The following is a 21,188-nucleotide window of genomic DNA, read 5'->3' as shown; positions in this document are numbered from 1 at the left end:
TCGAAAAGAGTCAAAGAATGAGTAACTACAAGGTACGGCCCAAAGCTCATTCATTTCGGGGGGGCCATTCTTGAGAAAAGAGAATGGACTAAATTATTAAGGGGGTATTAAGGGAGTAAACTGGATTTCCGCAAAGAATTTCGTTCCGATTTAACTAGAGCGGAGATTACCATTTTTTTCGGACACTAAAGCGTTAATTTCTCGCGAGTTTTCCAAAAAAATCTTATCATTAAAAACGAAAGAAAACTACCGGAAGAAACAGAGAGTTAGGTCATTTAACAAAATTTTAAAAAAATTCGTCATATAAGAAAGAGGAAAAGACGTTCAACCACCTTTTATGCAAAAGCCTATTGCAACGGAAATTGAAATTCACTTTTAAAAAAAACCTTTATTTCTGAGCCATTCTCGTACTCGCTTTCGTCACGTAGGGTTTTGTGCTAGGTTTTGTGGCACCAACTCTCGGACTATGAAAGTTACCTACATTGTAAACTTATGGCATTAAATAGCAGACTGCGTTATTTACCATTAAATATGCAGAATTTAGACTAAACGTAATTCTTTAGTTTAGACAATTATGAAAGATACATTGGACTAATGTACTTAGTGATGGTACTCGGTTGTACACCACAAGGACGCAATCCTGTCATGAACAAATTACATTTTAAAATCAATAAATTAACTGAAAATAACGGTAGTTTGGGTAAAATCCGTGCAAATTGATAAAATCGACCCCAGCTGCACTATAAGTGTATCAGATACATTTATACCACCACGAACTATTCTCATACAGTCCAATACGTGATTAGCACGATCGATAAACTATATTCAATGCATTTATTGTTACTTTGCTACCTGAGCGCTCATTCCCATTTTACTTTTCAAGAACAGAATTTTTATGCCGCCAGTAACTAAAAACCCCCAAGGGTCTTTTTTTTTCTAAATAAAACGGTAGAGCTTTCTACCTGTTTAATACACAGTCAACCAGCGCTAAGGTTTCCTATAAATTTCATTGCCGTAAATTTACAGTATAAATCTGCCCGTCTCCACCTTTATCGGTACGTGTAGTACTTATAATTTTAATGTTCGGAATATTTCCTACTTGTCTGATATTTCAAAGGGGGTTGTAACCGAAGTAGCTTATGGCGTATTTATGAGACCTTTAAATCACCGAATCCTGTAAGGAGTTATTTTCCGGGGGTTTAATTGTTGAAATATTTATTGCCACCGGTAGCGATTGAACACAAGCGAGGAACGTGCAAGTAGTATTTTCATATTCCAACACCTTTCGTGCGTACAATAAACGCTGCTAGTGCCATAAAGTCTTGTTATATAATCTTGTACGGTATAATTCAATTATTGAATCTCCTCATACTTAATTGAGGTAATACCACCGTTTTACAGTTTTATAGTTTTATAAGCAAAAGATGAGAACATAAATTATCTTTGTAAGTACTTAACGATGACAGAGCGTTTTTATTTTTACCTCGCACCAATAAATTGGGGACCATTCTGAAAAGTTAACAGAAAAATGTGTGAAATTTCGAAAATCCAATCGGGTCAGCGAATTAACAAGATCATAAAAATTTAACACCCCGATTTATGTTCTCTACTGTGTAGATTTTCAAGATTGAGTCCTAAAAGTACTGGCTAATTAAAGGGTTTTTTTTCGAAAGGTCTCATCAAGTTAGGATTATTAATACGTTTTAATATCGCTCCCTTGGCTCAGTAGGTAAACTATGTGTGTGGCATTTTTATACGACCTTAATTTTTCCGTGATAAATGTAATGATACATAACTGGTTTCTCATTATGTCGTTTAAAAATTTTATTGCCAACTACGTGCACTCTTTCCATTACGAGAGGTGAACTAAATCGTTAACCCCGCGCCGTATATTATTGGCCATTTTTGCTTTTTAGGAATTTGGTATTATTTTAAAAAGTATAAATTTAAACCCTGTCAACAATTTCAAGTCGTTTATTTATCGCGGTTTACAGAAAACATTGCTTCCAATTAGGAAGATAAATAGTCAACATACGTCCTTACCACTACCGTAATAGATCATAACCAACTGTGAGGACATTCCCATGCATAGTTGTATGAACCGGAGCGTACCTTGAAACTTTTGTAAAAACTTACCGATCAGGGTGGTTTTTAATAACTAATAATTATTATTAAGCTTTTTGATTTGAGATAGTAGCTATGTATTTGTTTCCGTCATCTGTAAGGCCCTACAACGTCTAAGCATACTCATGAAGTTCTGAAACGTATCTAAGGGCGTGGGTTTTTTCTTCGATTACATTTATTTTGGACAAAACCGTTTCTAGGATGAAAAGGTGGACTATAATGACATAAGAGAGAACTGACCTCCATCAAGGAATCAACCCCATAGGCCCCACATATCCAATTAAAACAAGTATAAATTGTGAACAACTCTTGTGCAGATAAAGCGCATTTTTTTAAACCGTAATAGTTTAGTAAATGGTTGGTTTATACACATCTTTACACATAAACGGCATACACTGAAAATCCTCCGACACTCCTTTCTGCAGATATTTGCACTGAAAGTTTCACCAACAGATACGTCTCGTCCAGTCGATTCATTTTGCCTGTAAGAGTACTTTCCTCCGACAAACCGTTAAATATTCGCTCTTAAAGTTTTGGCATCACCAATGAATATATTTCTTCCAGAGTACCCTCTTCCAACAATCCGTTTTGGAGATATAAGGGAATATATCAGATCACGATAGGGGGTCGAGGAGAAGGACTATGGTTTGCAGAATTAATACCATAAAGGATAAAAACCACATCTACTCTCCCCCAACCCCCTCCTTTGATAGAAGAAGGGCAGTAGTTGGTAGAAAACGCTTTTTTTTGTTGAAATCTTTAATTAGAGTACCAGGAAAGATAAAATTAATTTCTAAATAAATATTTTTTGTGTGAAATCATGTAAACCGTATGTTTATTCGAACCCTTTAACGGTCCAGATAGATGTCTCATGTTTAATTATAACTAATTTTGTTGATCCGTACCCAAAGTTCATTTTAAGTGTATCAAAATTGGTGTAAGTAATCCTTGTGTATGGTTCATATTGGCCGTTTTGGAGATATAAGGGAATATATCAGATCACGATAGGGGGTCGAGGAGAAGGACTATGGTTTGCAGAATTAATACCATAAAGGATAAAAACCACATCTACTCTCCCCCAACCCCCTCCTTTGATAGAAGAAGGGCAGTAGTTGGTAGAAAACGCTTTTTTTTGTTGAAATCTTTAATTAGAGTACCAGGAAAGATAAAATTAATTTCTAAATAAATATTTTTTGTGTGAAATCATGTAAACCGTATGTTTATTCGAACCCTTTAACGGTCCAGATAGATGTCTCATGTTTAATTATAACTAATTTTGTTGATCCGTACCCAAAGTTCATTTTAAGTGTATCAAAATTGGTGTAAGTAATCCTTGTGTATGGTTCATATTGGCCGGGCCATTGTACACAGCAAATTTAATTTTCTGGGCCAACGTGGGGTATTTATTTTTTATGCGGCCCAAAGTTAAGGGTCATAGCAATATGTTCCACATTGGTTTTGAATTATTCGTTATTATATAATAAAAATAATTTAAACTTTTAAACAAGCTTTATTTTGTAATTCAAACGTTTTTATGTAATAGAGTCTGTTTTACATATTTGAACAAAATATTCGAAAGCGCTGGTTCAACTGCATTTCCATTCATTGTCTCTTGCCTGTAGGTGTACCATAACAAAATCATATTCTGACAGTACTATCTGAGGATATAACATCGGAATATCAGGGCCGTATTTAAAAAAATGAAAGTAATTATGATTCCGTAAGGACGAAATTCGGATTAAAACATTAACTCCACCCTAAAGAACAAACAAAAAAAAAGTTGCTGTGGAGAAATGTCATTGGTTTTGCTCTAACGTCAGAAAAATAGTTTTTTCAAAGTATTTTAAAAGTCAAAAAATTGTTCAGGGACGCTACCTACCTTCATATTGCTCAACTTTTCTTCCATTTACAAAATTTGTATCTCTTATCGCTTCTGGAATGCCCATAGTGGGCTTCCTTATCTCGGACTCAGTATCTACTCTATACATATTTCGCTAAGAAGTTGAACTGAATAAGGCAGCATTCAGTTGTTTTTATTTTAGAAAACAAACGAGTAACGCAAAACAACGGAATTTTTTTAAATGGCATTTTACAAAATGAAATTAGCAATAAAATGGTTTTCATTGCAATAAGTGTTCAAAATATTTCTATTATTAACTCCAAGGCACTGAAGCAACCTATCACGGAAAGCTTGAAATGAATGTCTGAGTATTCTGGGAGAAATTGCTGCGTAATTATTGCTAATTTCGCGTTGTCTGCAAGGTTTAATAAGAAACGTATACATTCATTTGTTTTATCCTGATGTAGGATATCTAGATTAATGTTATTGATGTAATTATAAATATTTGTTACATATTAAAAAAAAGAGGATAATCAAAGGGTACATTCCTATTTTAAAAATTCAATTGTTTTTCGTTACTCATTTGTTTCCTGAAATCAAAACAACTGAATGCATGCCTTATTATGGGAAATAAAATGTTAAACAACTTTCATAAAAATTTTGTATACAGTCGATATTTTTACCGAGATATATATACTATATTCCATACACAATGGGCAATTAAATTCGTGGAAAGTACAGGGGGCGTTTCTGATACATTTGGAGCAGATTTGTGGTCTTTGTTTATAGCAGCCATTTTATGTTCAATACTTTTTTAAATTTTAATTTAAAACACATTTCACAAATAATTTCAATAACAATATTCAAAGTAAATAAAAAATCTCTTTTAGCTTGAAAGAGTAGTTGAATTCCATCTTTGAATAGCGATACTAATCTTCTGTTTTAAGAATAATGTTGGACTGTCGTAGGTTTTAATTTTAATTAACGCTTCTATAGCTTCAATGAATAATAATAATAATAATTGAATGTGTAAAATATGTGCTGTGCACACGGTTTGGAGGATAGGGTGTGAGGTTGCATTAATAAAATATTTAGGAAGCGTTTTACGGAATTAAGTAATAAATAGGACAATTATATTAGTGTTTATATAAAATAAAAATGTTCCAAAACCCACTCGTGGGTATTGCCGCGTAACACAAAGTATTGAAACGACGCATCGTCACCAAAAGCACACAAAATGTCGAATCTGCATATTGAAGCACGTCCACGTTCAGAAAAAGAGAGGAGTTAAATAAGTAAAATAAAGTTTCAAAGAAATATTACCATACATAAGAAAGTTGGCTATGAGCAGCCTGTGCAGTCACTGCGTATGCCCACATAATTTTTACTATGCGCGAAATGTTTATCTTTACTAGAAGCGTCTGTGGTTAAAATTTCAAAGCAATATCTCCACAAATAAGAAAGTTGGCATTGCGCAGTCACTGCGCATGCCCACATAATGTTTACTATGTGCAAAATGTTTACCTTTACTAGAAGCGCCTGTGGTTAAAATTTCAAAGAAATATCTCCATAAATAAGAAATTTGGCATTGCGCAGTATGCCCACACATCACTGCGCATGCCCACACATTATTTTTACTATGTGCGAAATGTTTGCATTTACTAGAAGCGTCTGTGGTTAAAATTTCAAAGCAATATCTCCATAAATAAGAAAGTTGGCATTGCGCAGTCACTGCGCATGCCCACATAATGTTTACTATGTGCAAAATGTTTACCTTTACTAGAAGCGCCTGTGGTTAAAATTTCAAAGAAATATCTCCATAAATAAGAAATTTGGCATTGCGCAGTATGCCCACACATCACTGCGCATGTTGCGCAGTCAATGTACTATGCGCCTTTACTAGAAGCGTCTGTGGTTAAAATTTCAAAGAAATATCCCCATAAATATGAAAGTTGGCATTGCGCAGTCTGCGCAAAATATGGAGTTAAATGAAACTGATCGAATTGGGCAAATATAGACCATAAAAGCTATCAATTAGCGAAAACCCGAAGTCTCTAGGTGGCCCAGGGGCCGAGATCTCGATGGAACGGACGGACGGACGGACGGACGGAAACACGAGCACATAAGCTTTACCTCAACTTCGTTGTGTTACGCTAAAAAAATAATATTGACAAATTTGGCTCTTACTTTGTAAATGGTAAGGGGACGGTAAGGTACAAATCCCAGTGCCAGTGTGCATATTTGGTGTCCTTGACCCCGAAAACTACGGAAGTAACACCCTAAATTGCGATATTAAGTTATATTTCTGATTTTCATTGAATTTTGAGCTAAATAAACCAGAGTCCAATGTGGAAACAGGCAGGTTTGGATTCATAGCGTTTTTATTCGATGATTCAGCGACAGTCCCGTTTTTAAGTTTTTCGGGGCCCTGGGCCATTCGTTCGTGGAGGCCCCCCTTACCCTCAATCCCTTACTCTATGCATTAATTTTGTTTAAATCTGCATTTACTTTAAGGTAGCAGATTTTGCACTAAAATTTTTTCATTCACACAAACTTTTGGGGCCCCTCAGGATTTCGGGGCCCTGGGCCCGGGCCCAGGTGGCCCATGTCTAAAAACGGCACTGTTCAGCGGAGTCCCATGTTTCCAAACTAACGCGAAAGATGTCGGTAGAGCTTAAGTTAGCATTCAATCTACGAGTAAAACTTTCCTCTGATAATAAAAATTTACGTTTATGTATAACTAATTTTTACATTTTTAAGGCATTCAATAGTGTCGGATTTTCTTGAAATACGTTGTACTAAGGCACTAAATACAGTGCCTTACGTTTTAGGTTGTACTATAACAATACCTTGAATTTAATTGTCTGGTTAAGTAAGTATTTCGAAACTAAAATATATTGCAAAGGTCACTGGCTGCTATACGCTTATCCAATAATGGAATTAATTAAAAATATCAACCAAATTAAGTAAGTGTGCTTTGTCGCACGTTCATTAAGCCGTTAAGATCACCTTTAAAGTGAAATTATACGCACCTAAATCGTTTTTATTCGCCGTGTTTTCACAAAATTTAACAAAAGCTCGTTGCGCGTAAAAACTGTCACGTAACTCATTATCCCAAATGATGTAACGGTTCGTGGTAAATTAAGTGACAATTTTTTGGGTAAAAATCTCGTAATAAACTCTTATTTAATTTAATACTACAAAAAGTACATTACCGGATAATAAAGGTCGACGATTTAGCCCATCCCGGCTGATTGTAGATCGGGGTGTAATTACGCCTTTGAGGGTAGAGTGATTAAAGTCAAATTTTCTACAGTGCGACCACCTAGACGTTCAAAAGGTATTTTTAATTAAGTGGGGATACAATTAAAAAGGCGAACTTTATGAAGATATGTGTGTGTTCTAAATTAATTACGGGAGAAGTTGTGACAGAAGTGACAGAACGCATTGTAAGAAACAGCGTGCGTCGTTCATAAATCAAGAGATGCTTACCTTTTAAAGTCACTAAAGATAATTGTTGTAGTGGTATTTGTTATAGTTTCTTACCCCCTACTTGGTAGTCACATAGTTAACATCTACATTGATTCTGACACTTTCGGTGTGGGTGGCAAGCCTCAAATACTGATTTCGCGCAAGTTTCAGAGGGATAAATTAAGTGTAGGTATCTGTTGCGTCCTTACAAAAGCGCACAATTCGAATAGAGAAAATAAACGAACTTCAAGAATATAGTTTACTGATGGTTACTAAGCAAGCGATTTGTAATGTAAGAATTTTGAGACAACAGGGTGGATTTGCACTTCCTTATAAATCAGTACCAGGGCAATGTTTAAACAGGTCAACTTTGTATCGAAGAGGATGACATTTAACTTCATTTAAATGGCAAAATGTTTCAATTTGGTAAAAATTCATTTGCCATAGAATATATTTTGAAACATTGTCAAAATATTTTGTCGTACTACAGCTTTTCTCTCTTTAAATGCAACAGAAAACCTTATCGTCATCTTAAAAAGTAAGATATATACGAAACGTGGTAAGTCACTCAAAAGCATATCTCAGTTCTGAATAATTAGTAAAAGTTTATTGGTTTTTTAGTTAGTAAAAATTTGTCTTTTTAGAAAAACACTTCAGAATGCAGAATTAGCACAATGTTTCATGATAAGTATTTAAATTGTCTATTTCAGAGATACACTGAATTAAAAAATTACATACATTCTCCAGGCATATTGGAGTATCAAATTGAGAAGTAACATTTTTTTTTCAAACGGTGATCGAACTTGGGGGGCTTATTAGCGTCATCAGTCCGGATTTTTATTGGGAGATTTCTTGATGTTGTTTAATTTGTAATCTAAGGCATATGCGGGGTTTGTTTATTGTAATCCAATTTTGTTAAGTAGGATTGTATGTTTATTAATATTATATTATATTTGCGTGGTCGTGGAATAAATTATGTTTATGGGAAATCATGCGAATCGTGTGTTCATTCGATCCCATTAACCACCCAGACAGATATCTCGTGCTTAATTATGAAGTGATCCTTTTGGAATTTTGATCGTGACCATTGTTGGCTTGGAATCTGGAATTGATTTTTTTCTTATTGTGCCGGGATAGTGGATACGAATAGATACTGGGAGAGATTTAGTTAAAGAGCTAGTTAGATTTGTGGTATTTTGTGTATGGTTCACTTTGACTGGGATCATTCCACACAGCAATAGATATTTCATACAATATCATACATCAAGTCGGCAATAAGGACGGAGAGCGTATATGACCACTTATAAGTGGAATCCACAACGTGCTTTACGGTTTCTTGCATTTATCAAATTATTCTGAAGCTGCTTACTCATCAGCTTCTGCTTAATTTTCGTGACGGTTTGGTGACATTAACTAAGGTTGAATGACGCAAAAAATTCTTCTTTTAATTATAATTTCAGGCATTTATAAAATCTATCTGTTCGTCAATTTAAAACCAGAGTTAATTCCAAACTTAAACCGAATCAATTGCATGCATAATTAATAAGAAATTAAGTACCGAGTTTATAGCCGTAACTGATCGTCGATCGATAGTCACAGACTGTGCTTTTCTCCATATTTGTAAATCCTTATCTGAATTTGATACTATAAACTAAAGTGGATAACAAATTATTTATTGAAAACACAACACTGAAGGAACTATTTCAGATCGTTTCGTTAAACGAATTTTCAATAAATCTGGATAATCTCGGGTAGGTAGCATTGGAAAAAATACTTGACATAACTCACAAGAGGTAGGGTAATACCGTTAGAATTATGTATCATCGGGATTTGTAGTTGGTGACTTGAATTCATTCACTATTTGATGACAAATGATAAATGTGTGGAGAGCACACAGCCAAAATAGTCCGTTTGATAGCCTACAGAAAACCAAAGGTGCAATAATAATTGAATCCTTAAAGAATGTCATAGTTACAGTTATTAAAACAAGTATTATTGTAATTGTAGAAATGTATTCATTCACAAAATAACTGCTTTATGCAAAGCAGGTATCATAGACACTTTCATACTTTATCCTGCGCAATTGGTGCTCAAATGAGGATTTGAATGTTTTCTTAAAAATACATTGGTGTATGAGGCGGATTTTTTTCATATATGTTTTATATTAAAATGGACAACCATTCTGACATTTACTTAAAATTGAATTATGTACATTTCCAGCAAGGAGTCGCTGGTAAGCTATTAGCATGCTAATTTAACATTCAACAATTAAGAATTCATGGTGTTAAAATTGACCTAGTCGAAAGCTCAGTTTTGCTTATATAATCAAACTTAAAAGTCTTCTAGTGCTTTGGGTATAAAGTTAGTACTGACCCACTTTAAAAATGAAAGTTGAGAATATCCTGACTTTATTTCATTAATTATGTTAAATTAGATCTGAAAATAGTCCCATGTAGTCATTGAAATGCACTAATCCTCTCATAAGTTATCATAAACCAGATGGTATCTATCGATTTTCAAGATAAAAAACCAGTGTTATAAATATTTTCGATTAATTTTCATCGCCGGTCACGTTTATTCCTTGCGCGTTTTTTTCATAAATTTCGATATACACCATTTCTTGCAAGAAACAGGTGGATTAGGTAACGGTAGTCGTCACGTGGTAACTTGATAACCACTAATCAAGCTGTCGCATACGCCTAAAATGTAAATGATATCCACTAAAGTCGCTGACAATTTCAACAACATGAAAAAATAAGGAAACCCATAAACATCTAATGCAGTTAATGCTCTTAGCTAACAATGTTACAAATCAATTCCGATGGTGGTATCAGATTCCATTACTGACATGGTATTTTTAATTACCGTGTAATTTATTACGGCTTTTGAACAAACTTTTATCGATGAATTTAAATTAACTTCCAAACAGCAAGGCCACTATTTACTGTAGGTACCAACTTTGCGTTATTTTCGTAAGTTCTTACGAGTGTGTTACGAAGAACTGCTTCTATTTACAGAAAACAAGTTAATATTAATATGAAAATGAGCTAACTCTTCGCATTGTTTATACACAAACAGGATTGTCTCAGTTGGCGTGTCCGGAAAAATACTTTTCTCTCTTCTTTCACTTCGGTGAGTGTGTCAGGTTTGGAATGGAAATGTGTGTATGAATCTTGTCAATTTGCTCGAAAGTTGAGGAATCCGGCAACATTCTTGGTGATAGGCGCAAAATTTTAATTTCCTCTGGTTGGTCTTTTTTTAAATTTAATTTAGCTCCCATTTTGATAACTTGACAATGACCCTCAAATTTTTCCGCATAAGTTGCCCGTTGAGTGAAAAATTCGCTATTCAATGATTGCACTGATTTGGTGGTAAATAGGGTGAGTGTCCATTTACCCTTGCACCGCTGTTATGATTTTTTTTCCAGGGCTGCCTTTTGGTACCACTGTTTTACTTCTTTACTATCTACCATTTTAAAATATCATTATAACGGCTATTTCTAAGCACAGAAGCTTTATTTCCTTCACACCCGATTAATTAGCCAAATAAACATGAAACACTCTTTAACCTCACATTAAACGCACCATTTTGACTTAAAAAAACCGCTACGGCTAAGGGTAGTTTTTTCAGCTTATTGTTAACTCTATTTGACAGTTAGGTTCCATAAAAACAAATGTATTGACTGAAAATGTTATACATCCAGAGAGTATATCGCAAATGGCACATGAAACAAAGACCCTAAGATTAATTATAAGGGTAACAGTTAGAGCGAGAAAGTAAAAACAATTTAACATTTTTTATAATCTAGGAAACAACGTGTAAATTTGTGTATGAAAGGTTTTCGTCTGCTAGTTAATGGGTAATTGAGGAGAACCATAAATTTGAAAATTTTGCTAAAATGCGCGTATACGGAAGGGAAAGGGGAGTTTTTTAATAGTTTTGTTACGATATTGTAACTGGTGTTACAAATAATAAGGGGTTGACACTTCTTAATCGTGCTAATTAAGACGAACCTTGAAATTGCAAAATTAATTTTTGTCCAAAATTGCCCGCCGGCTAGCTATATAATGAATATCACTGCAGTTATCTTTTGCCTTTGCCTGTTGACTGTTGACCTATTTTTAGTTGATTGATTGCAAGCAATAAATACAAAATGACGAATAAAAAAATTGAATATAAATATAAATCCTATTTCCAAGTAACCTTACATTTTTTCTTATCTACAAATTCGATACGTTTACTATGAGTTCTGCGAAAGTATACCTTATATCGTACCACGCCACGTACCAACGAATACATACCTTATGGCTAACAAAGTTGAATCCATTTACATGAATATTCTCATTGAAACTGACTACACCAATCGTCGTCGTAAATGAAAATACTCGTGAATTAAAGTTACGTAATAATTTTACGTAATACAATACGGTTTCAATCAGCCGAGATTGAGACCTTTAAGAAAAAATATTGTTCCGGGCACCTTTATCTTTCGAAAAGGGAGAACTTTTAACTAGGTATTCAAAGCTGTAACCCTTTCTATTTATTTGTCGGAAACGCTCATTCAGTTAAAATTGAGCAGGGGACAACGATCCCATTAAAAAAACCAAAAGAGCAAGGAATAAAGATCCCACCTAGGATCCCACCCATCCCAATTAATATCGTTTTAAAATAAAAACAAAAACAAAGAAACAGCATTCCGGAATGATAAAAAAATGTTTCGATGAAAAAAACAAAAGAGCAGGGGACATCCCAATTAACTCCATAAAAAACACATTTCGATGAACAAAATCAATATTAAATTTTTAAAAATCGCCGTTTTGCAATTTCAACTCTCAAGAAAGACCGTCGTGAATGAAGCAGCCTATCGAGTGAATGTTACTGTGCTATAAAGACCCATTTCAAATTGTATAGTGTTTAATTAAGGGGTGCAAACTACCCTTCATCCTTTTTATCCTTTAATTTTTACATACGTATAATTTCTCTCGAGTCCATTTAAAGCAACTTGATCAACGAAGCACCCTTTGCTGTTGTATTGTCCCGTTATTTCGTTGAATGCGCTCTTAGTGTGTTAGGAGTAGTTATGGTAGACAACACCACTTTTGCTTTTGTCGTTGAAATGACAGGTTCTGATTTCTGCGAAAGATGTTAATATTTGAATTGGAAAATTCGAGTCATCACCCTGAAATTGTTTAAATTAATAATTTAAACTAATCTACATATTTACTGTTTTATTTAATTAAAAATGTTTTGTCTATATGCAGATTTTTTGCCAAGACAAAGGTGTTTATACCCACTAGTGCCTGAGGATTCCCGAAGTTTGTATTCTGACTTTATTTTTAGTGTTTATGTTTATTTACTTTTTGGCGTGGCTTGTGCACAGAAATTATATGAGCTTTGTCAAACCTCGGTGGTTTCTTCACTGGAAGACCAGTTTCCTCTGATTAGCCGTGGCCAATTCCCTTTTCCTTCTCGAGGTGCTCTACAAAGTTAAATCGGATCGTAATTATTCTGCTTTCTGTATTTCAACTAATTGGTGGCCGCAATTTTCTTTTTGCATAGGTTAGAACTAGCGTATAAACGTATAACAAACATTTGTTTAGCAGTCCAATGAATTTTTATGCAATTTTTCAAATTATAACAGAACAAAATCAAAAGTTTTATATGAACGTCTCTCGCGAAACCATTCATAGCCTGTGGGGTTACATATACCACAGCCAAAAAGCAGATTCAGGGAAAACTGCAGACACTGGCCGAAGATACCAGGACATTACTATTCCAAGATCTTTCTAGAAACTGGAACATAAATCTTGCGGCAGAGATGGTCACAGGCCACTGTTGTTTGAACAAACACCTGCAAAAAATGGAACTGACTGGCAGCCCGTTATGCAGGGGTATGATGAGGAAGAAAACGCCACACCACGTCATTTACCAATGTGATGCATACGCAAAGGCAAGGGAGCACCTACTTGGAAATGAAAAGAATACACAAGAGGAAGTAACCTATCAAAATCCTGGACTCTGTTAAAGGTACCCACAGGTGCTGGGTAGGCAATACCGGGGAGCACAATAGACCAAAAGGTCCCAGTGCAGCAATCGACTGGGACCACCCGTAGCACAATAATAATACATAATAATGTCATGGAGTTGGGAGTTGAGAAGTTCGCATTTAGTTCCTACAGAAAACCAATTCTCGAACAGGAATCAAATTATTGGGTCGCTATTCTTAAAAGAAAATTTAACTTGTATGTATTTTGGAAGAAGTGATCTCTGACCACACAATGAGTCAAGAGACAATGAGTGAAGAGTCAAGTGGATAACAGTGGAGACATGCTGCTAGATAAAGAAAATTTGACCGAAACTTTGTCTGCCAACGTATACGTATGTTGGTAATAATTCGATTTAAAAAATGCCTCTCCCTATGCAACCAACTTTCCGAATGACCGTAAAGTTATCTCGAACGATATGTTCACACTAAATAAAATTACAGCAGAAGACTACAGAAATGTCGTACCAATTCACAAATCCGGGAATAAGAAATTGGTTGAAAACTACCGACCTATAGCAATACTTTCAGCGCCCGCTAAACTTTTTGAACTAATATTGCACACAAAACTGTTTATCCATATAAAACCTTCATTAGATGATTCCCAACACGGGTTCGTGTCCCAGAAATCTACTTTAACAAACCTATTAACTTTTACTAATCACGTCCAGGAATCTCTAGACTCCAAACAACAAGTTGACGTGATCTATACAGATTTTACCAAAGCTTTCGACAAAGTGGATCATGATTTGTTACTGGGAAAACTGTATTTACATGGACTAACTCTCCATTGGCTAAATTTTTTTGCTTCATATCTAAAAAATCGCACCTTCAAAGTAAAATTTGATGGTAATACTTCAGGAAAGTTTGAGGCCAATTCAGGTGTACCTCAAGGGTCCAACCTAGGACCACTGTTGTTTTTGATCTTTATTAACGATTTGCGTATATCCATAATTACCTCAAACTCACTTATGTTCGCAGATGACTTAAAAATCTATTCTGAGGTCGTCTCTGTTGAGGATTGTAACCTCCTTCAAAAGGACATAGACCGTCTACTTAAGTGGAGCCTTAACAATAAACTTCCACTAAATATCTCCAAATGCCTAGTTTTATCTATATTTCGCACCAGAATCAATATAAGATTCGATTACGACATGTTTGGAACAAAACTAAAACGAGTGGAATCTATCAAAGACCTTGGTGTTGTGTATGATTCTTCTCTCAACGTTAATAAACACATTGAAAACATTGCTACTAGCGCTTACAAAATGTTTTGTTCTTAGACAATCTGCTAATTTTAAATGCATTCGTACGTTAAAAATCTTGTACTTCACGCTGGTCAGACCCAGGCTAGAGTATGCATCCGTAGTTTGGCATCCCCATACACTTTACCAAATAAAACGCATCGAAAAAGTTCAAAATAGATTTCTAAGATTCCTATATTTTAAAAAAAATAACACCTACCCCGAATTTTATTTTATTTTTTTTATTTTATTTTATTAGCCCTCTCTTGTTTTGGGCCCTCAACAGGCATGCGCCCAATTACAGAGTGACCCGCATAATGCTATTTAATTTAATGTTAGATCTGCAGATCTCAGGCATGAATTTGAAATACAAAGTCTTGCTAATCGCAGAAGCATAGCTTTGGTACAGTTTGGTCATAAACTATGGAATAATCTAGTGGACCAAAGCTATCTGCTATCCTTAATGACTCTTAAAGTTCCTAATCGGGCGACACGTTCAACTGATATGTTTCACATTCCGACGACTACTTTTCGCTTCCACTCACCCCTCTTAGCTATGTTGCGTTTGTTGAATCAGTTGCTAACGTTAATTATTGATCTTGATTTATCGTTGCCGTTTAAAAAATTTTCAAAACTTGTTATCGTCTACTATTCGTCTAATTAAAACTCCTTGGGACTCTGCAATATAGTGACATACAATAGTACAGTTTGATTTTAGGCTTTCTCAATTGTTTAAGTTAGTTTACATTTCATGTAATTAGGCGTACGCCTGTTTGGAATGAATAAATAAATAAATAAATAAATAAATAATACAGAAAAATTGCTTCATAGGCTTGGATAATAAACGACAGTATTATTAACTAAAGTTTTTACCCCTTTGACATTGATCTTTCTCATCTAATGCTAATCACCAAACTAGAAACGGAAAATTTGCATAACTGGAGTGAAATTATAATGACAATACCGCACGTAGGTAGCTAATGCTACACCAAAGTAGGTACGTATATAGTACTTATCCATGAGTGTGGCACTTATCGGTTTAGATAAAGTTGCATTACTCATGCGGTTGTGTTTTTCTCCTTACATGTTCACAGCGTTTTTTGCTAGTCGGAAGTCAGGTACAGCCGCATTAAGAATGGTTCCTAAAGATTTGTCGGAGTTAACCAGTGGCGAAATGAGAGAGTTTCTAAATTCGTTCGATACCGTTTTATGCGATTGCGATGGTAAGTTAGATATTTCATTCTTATTCGCCTATGCTTGGCTTTTAAAATGTAGGTACGTAGTGATGTTTTTGGCTCACTTAAAGATGATGAAAACTAAAAACTGCACTGTATTTGATCGCTTTCTTCTTATATTAAATCACTTCTATCCAATTCTGTATGCCAATTGCTTATGTCAGGTATGGCTAAAAATCCTGGTAGCATTCTATTTATGACCAAATTGGGTTTGTGTAATATCATTTTAATTGAAATGATCCAATGAATTCAAGAATGCAATTCAAAATCTGATTCATGTTCACATTAAATTTGAAGATAAATTATCTTCTATGTGGAATTCATTGGACACGTGTTCTATCGGAGGCAAGTGTCCAATCGGTATATGTAGGAAATTGTTCCTTAGGTGGTTGAAATGAAAGATGGACCAGGCAGTAATTTTCTATGTTCTTAAATTTTCTTCCACAATGAGATTTATTTATGGTCATTCTATCGTTCTGTTACTTACAAAGCCATTTCCAATTGAGTGAATCCTAAAACAAAATTTGTGGACTAGAAAATGTCGTATTCCATTCCATTTTATTTTATTCTCATGTTGAAGCGTCATAAATTGGTACCAAGATGTTCATATGACGCCAAAATTACTATATACCTACTAATATCACCATTTTTTTTTGTAATTATAGGTGTCATTTGGAATTTGAGTCGTCCTATCGCGAGAGCAAAGGAATCACTCGAAAAGCTAAGAAAATGTGGAAAGGACGTCCATTTCATCTCCAACAACAGCGCCTTTGGAACTTCAGGCTATCTCAGATTATTGAAAAAGTTTGACCCAGATATAACAGATGACGATCTTATCGTACCGAGTCACGCTATCATCGCCTACCTAAAGCGGGTACGCTTCGACAAGGAGATATTTATTCTTGGAACCAAGTTCATGAAGGACGACTTCCAAAACGCTGGACTTTGCTTGGCGAATACGGAGGTAATACTCGAATTTTAATGGGGATTTTAACTAAACCATTCCGTAGTATGAGAAGACCGTCGATACATATGAAGCAATACGCGAATTAGTTGAGGATAATATAAGTATCGGAGCGGTCATCTGTGATTACGATATTCATTTGTCGAATATCAAACTGTCACGTTCAATCGCTTTCCTTCGACGCCCCGATGTTCTCCTTATAACAGGCGCTACTGATCGAAAAATCCATATTGATTCCGAAATCGTTCTACCAGGTAAATTCTTTGGGGGGAAAACGTTATTGTGAAATTTCCTCTTAGGGCCCCACTTCTATCAAAGTTCCTTGGTGGAAATAACCGGACGAACGCCTCTAGCATTCGGAAAGCCTTCGAAAAATCTCCAAAAGTACGTCGCGACAAAGTATGCTACTCGGAATCCGTCGAGAGTGCTGTTCGTGGGCGATTCGTAAGTTTTAGTGACCTTCCAGATTTACTATGTATCTTCTCTTCTGCAGAATTGAGCAGGATATCCAGTTCGGTTCAAGCTGCGGGTACCAAACGTTGTTGGTATTTACTGGGGTGTCTACCATGGAAGAAATGAAGAATAGTAAAAGTGATAACCTTGTTCCAAATTATTACATAAACAGTTTAGGCGATCTCTGTGACGTAATTGAAAAAAAATTAGATCTGTGAGCGTTCGGATAGTGTGATTATAGATAAAGAAATGAAGCCTTAACTATAGTATCGGGCGATCAAAAATGATTGGCTGTCGAGTCGCCTTAGGAAGTTCAAGTTAAATAGGATTTCCCATGTAAACAAAAATTCCAAAGGCGACTAGACAGCCAATCATTTTTGATCGCATTGTATTAATTTGCATCCGATTGACCCATCTTAGTGTAAGATATGTACTGCTACCTTCACGCTTGCAGCCGTCACAGATACTCCAAGGGTGGTTAAAATACTGCTTCCCCAACACTTTGTTCTAAACCAGGAATTTTAAACTTTCCATAGAGTTCTTATGTCTATGTAACCTTCTTTGAAATCAAATCTAATACAGTCCATGTAGTACTGGAATCCCGTAAAAATTTTAGTAAGTACTGATTTGTCTAACAGAATCGAATGAAGTACATATAGGAGAATCAGAGTAGACATCACCGTATTCTGGACGGGATTTTTTTGACTTGTGTCACTCATACTCATCATTTTGGTGTCCAAATATATGTTTTCAAGGGCAAGGAATCTATTAAGATGGTTTATGAAGTCGCCTGGGCGCTATTTATTAAAGAAAAATAGTACTAAATGTTTTACAGGACACCTCTTTACAGGGATTAAGCCGCAATTTAAAAAATGACCTAGATTACTGTAATAGGTATCTATGTACAGGTAAACTAATGGATGAAAATGGATGAACTGTTCACTAAGAAAACTAAATGGTTTATTTGACGTGGACAAGTGTATTATTTATCAGGATGACGTATGCAAAAAGGTTAAAAAGTATGGCTTCTGCTTCTGATGTTGTGTTTGTGTGCCACGTGGCAAATCAGTGCTATAAAACGTACCTATATTTAAAAAAACGCTTGAAAAAATAGCAACAGAAAGGATAAAAGTGAAATATTAGAAAGTGAGACGACAATCTCCTTTATCAATTGTGCATCCATATTCCACATATTCCAACACATATTCCATGTATTGTGGGCATCAAGGGTACAGTTCGGGCGTTTATACAAGTATGGCAGATCCGGTATGAAGACACTCGTGTGTTTGCTTGTAAGCATATTCAAGAAAATTCTTGGAAAAACGTTAAAGAACAGCAAGCCATTTTCTTGGTTTGGACGAGAAAATCATCAATTCCTCTGTTGATGAAGGACTCCATTTTTAGTTTGAGTGATTATTAATATGTGATGAAAATTAATTGAGATTCAAAATTGTTTATTTTCTTACGTCTATCGATTTCGACGAGAACGTCATCTTCAGGCCGAACTGAAATATTTTACATGAAAAACGTGTATAAAGCAAAAATCAAGTTACCGTTTAAATTATACAATTGTACATATTATGCTGATAAAATTGCGGAGACAAGAACATTGAAATTTTTTTTTATATTAATATGAACATTGAACTGGAGTAAGACCTGAAATAGCAAGGTAAGTAAGGTAATCATTATTAAAATCGTGGACTCACCTAAATTATTTAAAAAACAATACAATAAACAATTTTGAGTCTCAATTAACTTTTTATTATACCTGAATCACAATCTCCGTTTTAAACACTCAAATGCGTGCGAAAAAGGGCCTTTAAAACACACGTGCTCTAAAGTTGCTAAGTAACGATACTTCAAGTATGACTTTTGAAACTGTCATCTGGATGAAATAAAAACTCCTCTAGGTCGCTTTTTGTAAATGCAGAACATTTCTTTGGCTTTTGTATCTATCCTTTGGTTGAAGCTTTCACAAACGCGCGTAATTTTGGGCATGCTTCCAAATCTGTTCCACTTTTTAATCGCAGCATTGCTTTAAAGTTTTGAATGAATGCACCAAAATATAGAAGATTTAAATACCTTTGACATTTCCTTCATATATGCCAGCATTATGGATGCATTTAAGACTGTATTTGTAAGTAACTTCCTATTCATCCATGGAAACAACTTTTCATATTCTTTATAATAGGCTTTACTGGAGTTGGATTTTACACCTACCAACGTTTGTTTAGATTTTACAACAATCGATTTAATGGGCGGTGAATTATCTTTTTCAACGGAAATCGTTTAATTCATAAAGACGATGATTTTTATAAGCAAACATCAAGTGACATTTCCATGGCAATCGTGAAATTACGAACACCCAGCCCACTTAATTAGACATGTATTCGAGTATAACGTCAATATGACTTCATTGTGTTTCCTATTTTTAAATTATACTGCAGGTATAATAAAAAATACTATAAGATACACGTGTATAATTAGTCTTTAAAGCACTTGCAACGTTAAAGGCACTCCGCTTTGCGTCGTGCTCTTAAACTCCTTGCGCGTGCTTTAAAGACTTGATTATACACTTGTATCTTAATATACTATTCATCACACATCAATTCCTCATTTTTAGTATCTATCATATGAACTTAAGGTTATCTCATCCTCACAATGTGTTTGCTCACGAATGATACATGGAATATGTGTTGGATGAACAATTGAGGAAGAAGTCTGTCATGGTACAACATATGATCTTGTTTTCCTAGAGATTTCGTCATTGACACGCTCACCTTCGCCTTCTGATACCTCACTGCTGTTATTTTTTTAAGAATTTTTTAAGTGAACCTATTATCGCACTGGTTTGTCACGCGATACAGAAACACAATATCAGAAGTCACACTTTTTAACCTTTTTGCAACTATGTCATCTCTTATGGCGACTGCTGGTTGTATTCTATTTCTTCCATTAACTGTGGTACTGTCTGCGGCCTGGCAACTAATACACTTCTCCACGTCAAATAAAAATTTCTTGGTGAACATTGTCAGTCTCATTCCCATCCTTTGATGATAATCTATTTTCATCAATTTTAGTTTACCTGTCTGTAAAAAAAACTTTACGTTTATTATTAATCCAGGTTTTAAGATGCAACGGCATAAATTTTACCGTAATGTAGGCCAGTTTTTAAATTGCGGATTAAGCCCTGTAAAGAGGAGCCTTGTAAATCCATTAGTACACTTTTTTTAATAAATAGCATTCACGCAACTTTGTAAACCATTTTAGTCGATTCCTTGCCCTTGAAAACATATATTTAGGGCCAATTGTACCGTCAAAATTAAGTATCCCTTAAAGTTAAGCATAACTCAAATACCATAGCACCGATTGTCTCAATAATCGTTGCCATAGATTTTAAGTTCGACTTAATTTTAAGCAAGGCTTAATTTTGTTGGTGCAACTGGGGCTTAGACACCTAAATGATGAGTATGACTGTCACAGGGGCAGAAATATACAGGGTGCCCAATATAAATGGAATATAGTACCTATATAAATATATATCTCGGTAAATACGAGGGTAAATATCAACTGTATACAAAATTTTTGTATATAAAATTTCTTTAACATTTTACTTTCCCATGATAAGACTGCATTCCATTGTTTTTATTTCAGAAAACAAATGAGTCACAAAAAACAATTGAATTTTTTTTTTAAATAGTAATGCACACTTTTATTAGGAGATTTTTTTTCTCTTTTCAATGACGTAACACGTTAGTACCCGCGTAGAAGGAATTAATTTTTATTTCAAGCTGTTTGTGATAGGTTATGCCAC

General features: G+C 34.9%; 1 protein-coding gene across 1 annotated transcript; it reads left to right on the top strand.

Moving 5' to 3' along the window:
• Positions 1–15,752: 15,752 nt before the first annotated feature.
• LOC116168613 (4-nitrophenylphosphatase-like) lies at positions 15,753–17,640 on the top strand. Its single transcript, XM_031484543.1, has 5 exons — positions 15,753–15,945; positions 16,623–16,921; positions 16,968–17,175; positions 17,221–17,365; positions 17,415–17,640. Exons 1-5 carry the CDS (start codon positions 15,783–15,785, stop codon positions 17,590–17,592), a joined length of 993 nt encoding a protein of 330 aa, XP_031340403.1. The 5' UTR covers positions 15,753–15,782; the 3' UTR covers positions 17,593–17,640.
• The last annotated feature ends 3,548 nt before the right edge of the window (positions 17,641–21,188 follow it).

This window comes from Photinus pyralis, unplaced genomic scaffold (assembly GCF_008802855.1).
Source record: "Photinus pyralis isolate 1611_PpyrPB1 unplaced genomic scaffold, Ppyr1.3 Ppyr1.4_LG4, whole genome shotgun sequence".
NCBI classification, from domain to species: Eukaryota; Metazoa; Arthropoda; class Insecta; order Coleoptera; family Lampyridae; genus Photinus; species Photinus pyralis.
The sequence above is the reverse complement of the archived record's forward strand: the minus strand, read 5'-3'. Positions and strand labels throughout refer to the sequence as shown.

Coding starts and splice junctions, on each gene's coding strand:
- LOC116168613 (XM_031484543.1), top strand. CDS start 15,783: ATGCGGTTGTGTTTTTCTCCTTACATGTTCACAGCGTTTTTTGCTAGT. Junction 17,176..17,220: donor TTCCGAAATCGTTCTACCAG/GTAAATTCTTTG, acceptor ATTTCCTCTTAG/GGCCCCACTTCTATCAAAGT. Junction 17,366..17,414: donor GTGCTGTTCGTGGGCGATTC/GTAAGTTTTAGT, acceptor TCTCTTCTGCAG/AATTGAGCAGGATATCCAGT.